The sequence below is a fragment of the Castanea sativa genome, chromosome 11, assembly GCF_040712315.1.
Source record: "Castanea sativa cultivar Marrone di Chiusa Pesio chromosome 11, ASM4071231v1".
Classification (NCBI taxonomy): Eukaryota; Viridiplantae; Streptophyta; class Magnoliopsida; order Fagales; family Fagaceae; genus Castanea; species Castanea sativa.
In genome coordinates this window covers 49,479,380-49,484,620 of record NC_134023.1, presented here as the reverse complement: position 1 = coordinate 49,484,620, position 5,241 = coordinate 49,479,380, and the positions used below count along the sequence as shown (strand labels likewise).

General features: G+C 34.4%; 1 protein-coding gene across 1 annotated transcript; it reads left to right on the top strand.

Annotated features, from left to right (window-relative positions):
* Positions 1-316: 316 nt before the first annotated feature.
* LOC142615335 (aspartic proteinase CDR1-like) lies at positions 317-1,945 on the top strand. The gene has a single exon (XM_075788085.1). It carries the CDS (start codon positions 356-358, stop codon positions 1,688-1,690), a length of 1,335 nt encoding a protein of 444 aa, XP_075644200.1. The 5' UTR covers positions 317-355; the 3' UTR covers positions 1,691-1,945.
* The last annotated feature ends 3,296 nt before the right edge of the window (positions 1,946-5,241 follow it).

The following is a 5,241-nucleotide window of genomic DNA, read 5'->3' as shown; positions in this document are numbered from 1 at the left end:
TAAAAATTCATGAAAGAAAAAAAATAATTAATGTTTTAATAATTTTTTTCATTTCTCATAACTCTTACTTTATTTATTGTAGTTGTTGTTGTTTTATGGAGTATTTTTTGTTTATATTATTTTAATGTGTTGTTTTTAAAATAAAACTATTGATATTAAATATTTTGTAAAATAATGTCATAAAATAAATAAAATAGATTTTTGAAATAATAAAAACTAAAATTTTTATTTCTTTCTCATGTGAATGCTTTAAAGCGACCACTGAATGCTCAACTTATAGAAGATACTGACTCGCTATATATACGTACTTAATCCTACACATTTTCATCAACACCTCTCCAACAATCAATCAATCATGGCATCTCATCATCACTCACTTCTTTCTTTGGCTGCATCGGCAACTACGTTCTCCATTATCTTACTTTGTCGCTTCACTCTCATTGAGGCTCTCAATGGAGGCTTTAGCGTGGATCTCATCTATCGCGACTCTCCGGACTCTCCCTTCTACAACGCTTCTGAAACTCACTCGCAGCGCGTAGCGAAGGCCTTGCGGCGTTCCATTAACCGTGTCAATCATTTTAAGCCAAGTTCTTCAGTCTCTCCCAATTTAGCCCAAACAGATATAATCTCAAATAGCGGCGAATACCTTATGAAATACTCAGTTGGTACGCCACCAGTCGCAATACTAGGCGTTGCCGATACTGGTAGTGATTTGATATGGCTACAGTGCAAACCTTGCACTGAGTGCTATAAGCAAGCAGCTCCATTTTTTGATCCTGAAATGTCCACAACCTACAAAAGCATTTCTTGCACTTCATCACAATGTGAGTCTCTAAGGAAAACATCATGCTCCAACGATGGAACAAGTTGTCAATATTCCGTCTCTTATGGAGATCAGTCATTCTCAAACGGAGACCTTGCTGTAGACACTTTCACTCTGGGATCAACTACAAGCGATCATCCCGTCTCTCTCCCTGAAACTATCATAGGGTGTGGACATGATAATAATGGTCACTTTGATGCCAAAGGTTCCGGCATTGTTGGCCTTGGGGGCGGCACGGTTTCCCTTGTTTCCCAATTGAGTTCTTCTATTGGTGGCAAATTCTCCTATTGCTTGGTGCCATTAACTTCAAGAGAAAAATCAAGCAAACTGAATTTTGGTAGTAACGCCGTGGTTTCGGGTCCTGGAACGGTGTCTACTCCCTTAGTCCCCAATAGTCCAGACACCTTCTATTTCCTGACACTCAAAGCAATGAGTGTTGGCAGCAAAAGATTAGAGTTGAGCGGTTCTTCTGGCTCTGGAAACTTAGAGGGCAATATTATCATTGATTCAGGCACAACAGTGACAACGTTGCCAACAGAATTCTACTCCTCGTTTGAATCAGCAGTAGCAGAAGAAATTGATTTAGAGCGCGGTGATGACCCGAGTCAGTTTCTAAGTCTTTGCTACAAGCACACATCAGATTCTATAGAAATTCCAAGTATCACAGCTCATTTCACCGGTGCAGATGTGAAGTTAAATCCAGACACCACCTTCATTCAAATAGATGAGGAACTTTTGTGCTTGGCTTTCCGTGCTAATCAAAAAATTACCATCTTCGGTAACTTGGCCCAGTCCAATTTATTAGTAGGCTATGACCTTGTGAAGAAAACTGTATCTTTCAAGCCAACGGATTGCACCAAGCTCTAAGCTGAAAATTAAAACTGCATCTTTATTTAATTTTATCTATCATTTAAATAAGAATGCATTGGGTGGGTTCCATGTGCCTACATATGTGTTCTTGTCTTTTGCTGGAGACCACGGTTTTAGTATGGGATTGATACATATATGCTGCCTTCAGTTCTAGTATGGAGATGGATGCAAGAAATGTTGGATATGGTCCTGATGTAATGTTGTTTGAAATAGTAAACAAAATGGTACCTGTTGATTTTTTTTTTTGAACAATTTGGGTCTCTTATTTTTCCATAACGATTGTGTGTTTTACATTCTAGCAAGAATTTTCGCTTATGAACTGAAGAGGCATTAGAATAAAGTCAACTCTATAAAAGGAAGCAGAAATGCGGTGTGATTGTGCGTGGGAGATAAAATGTAAAAGAGTGAAAGATAAAAAATGCAGAGAGTTCTCAAGGCACCCTATTGTTTTCTAGTATGTGAGAAAAAAATATTAGAGCGTGCCCAAAACAGTAGTTTTATTTGTGAGAGTTTTGTAGAAGGCTGTAACCTTATTTGTGGGAGTTCTGTTCAAGGCAGTAGTCTTATTTGAAAGTAAGATTACTTTGAACTATGATTCTTCTAATAAAAGAAAACAAGTAAGAACATGTTTCCCTTAGATTTCATTAACATGTTCACATGTAGATTTTACTTCTCATCAATCACATTTACTTACACGTTTCATTCTAAAAGTAAATGCAAGGATATTACCATGTTAAATTAGGTTTTTATTTATTGTTATTATGATTATTTTATGATGTTACAGTCACATGTTTTTAGTAATAAACTCTCTAAAATGTTCAAATGCTTCAATCATTCAATTCATACTTCTTTATGAGCGTGCTCTTAATCTATATGAGATGTTGATTGCTTGCATATAAAGACATGACATTGATCACCATAATTTAGAAGACCAATTTATCGGGTAAAGTGGGTATTTAACACCTTATAACTTAATCTTTAAGCTTAGATCAACTGTTTATTAAATTTTATCCATATATAATTTTCATCTTTTAAGGATGTAACTACGACCAAAGTCAGGTAGTTTTCTCTTAGATTGTATATGAGAATAAGACCAAAGCCATGTAATGTTTTAGTTATATTCAATTAGATGTAAATTCTTCCCAAAAAAAAAAAACTTTAACAAGTCCATGTCAATTCGGAGTCCTTTAATAATTTGAATTTCATGGAGCAATTATCTGTGTACAAACAAAGACCCGTTGTGGGAATCTAATAGAAGCCACTTATTGGGTTATAGATTGATCTCAATTAACTAATTCAATTACCCAGATTTATTAATTATTCAGATTTTATGCAAACATGGTAAAGGCACCAACAAATCACAAATCTAATCTAGAGTGAAGGAAAACTAAATTTGACACAGTAATTTATTGATTAATGAAAAAAATCTTCAAAAAACAAAAACCCTATCAGGTTAATTTCAGGTCACCACTTTCAAGAATCCATTAATCAAGAACAAGCAATTACAACTATAATGAATCTTACCACTACCCTACCTATTCCAAAATAACAACCTACAATTGAACCCTAGCGCTAATCTCCACTTGGACTTGATTTTGTAAAGTCTATATTTTTAGCTTGGCAACCATGAACAAATTGTATCCTTTAGAATATAGTTTTCGTCTAGTGTTTAGTCTAGAAATATTTAGAAACAAGATATATAAAGTTCTGCACAATTAAAGACTCAAGAAAGTACTAAATGATAAGAGTAGAAAAGTCTCACTTATCTCGGCCGATCAAGAATCGTGCAAATTTGAATTCTCACTTTCTTTCTCATCCATTAGATCTAGGGTTTTGATGGATCTTAAAGATATGTAAATACAAACCTTGGAGCACATTTTTACATATTTAGGAGGACAGTATTTTGTACACAAATTTGGAGTTTTTCCAAACCCTTTGGAACCTACAGTTGGAGACCTTGTGTAAACGACAAATATGGCTATAAAGTAAAGTTGCTGCATCAAATCAACTACAATTGATAATCTAAACCTTTGAGTGGAGTTCTTAAAGTCACAAGCTAGAGTGTTTGTTTGCACAGTTTCACAGGAGAGGAGTTCGCGGATTCAGAGCTGCATGTGGTCATGTGAGTAAGTACTACATGAGGTAGTTGTAAATTTAGAGTTAAGTCTATTGTACAAACTTCCATTCTACTAGTGAAATGTTGTTTTGAGGATTGTTTAGGTTAAATCCTTTCTAAGTTTTTTACTTTAAAAACACAGTTTCAAAAGTTTTCTTAGGCCATCGTTCTTGGTGTTCATGTGATCTGTGGTGTCTTTTTTCTTATGGAAGAACCCTCATACTTTTACTACTTGAAAACTGCGAAAAAAAATAATTAACTCAAACGTTAGCCCATTATGTGTTTATAACTAATTGCAATCTGTTCTATTTAATTTCATATCAAGTTTGGACCTACATGTGTGAATTAGTATAATGAAGAGCAATGGAGAGAATTGTGTAGCTCCAACTTTCATATTCTAGATTTGAGAATTGAGAATTGTGAATTGGTATAATGAAGAGCAATTGGTATAATTTCATATTGCTTAGGCAATTTATTACATTCAATTGTGATTGTTACATATCTAGAACTTGACCATTTTCTAAATGAGTTTGATTGGATGTACTCTGAAATATTCTTTAATTTGTAGTATGTCGGTACTTTTCCAATGCTATTGAGATTTCATTAGTAATCTGGGAAACAGAGACATGCACTTGACTCAACTGAACCCGATTAATCTTTTGGCAATGGAAAATTATATTTTGAAAACAAGAATGCAAGACTACTAATTTTCTTTGCAATAGTATTGTGTTGCACAATGAAAAGTCTTCCAGTTGGTTCTATTAACAACATGATTTGCCAAACCCCAAAAGTTGAGGGTTAGTGGTCAAAAACAATTAGACATAAAACTACACTAAAAACAGTATCACTGAGGAATTAGATGCTGTGAAGAAGTGTAAACGAATCTGCTTCACAAATTTATAATGCTAAAACTCCACTTTTTGTTACATACTAAATTCTTCTACTCCCAACACTAACATCCCACTCTACCGTTTCTATTACACACTAAACAATTGAACTCCAACCCCTAAAAGAGTATGTTTCTCCTTCCAAAGACAGTGAGCCTCTGGAGTCTGGACAAATGCATACAAAGACATTTAATACAAGAGGGTAAGAAATTTGATATAAGAGTTGACTATTTTTTCTTTTCAGCTTCCTTCATAAGATTTGGGCAAATAATTGAGTTTCATGGCTAAGAACAATTTTCTGTGATTGTGCAAGCATAAGTTAAGACAGGCATCTTTACTTTCCCACACACATAACCTCATATAAAGGCTTTTTAGACCATCAGTTATTCTTTTGTGGTGAGAGATTTTGCTTATTACTTAAAAAACTTTTTTGCAGTTAAATGTCATTGCATTGTATTACAGATATTGTTGATAGGAGGAGCTTTGTACTAAATCCATGTATGTTACTTATGACAGGATAATAAGGTGGGTGATAGAAGAAGAAA

Coding starts and splice junctions, on each gene's coding strand:
- LOC142615335 (XM_075788085.1), top strand. CDS start 356: ATGGCATCTCATCATCACTCACTTCTTTCTTTGGCTGCATCGGCAACT.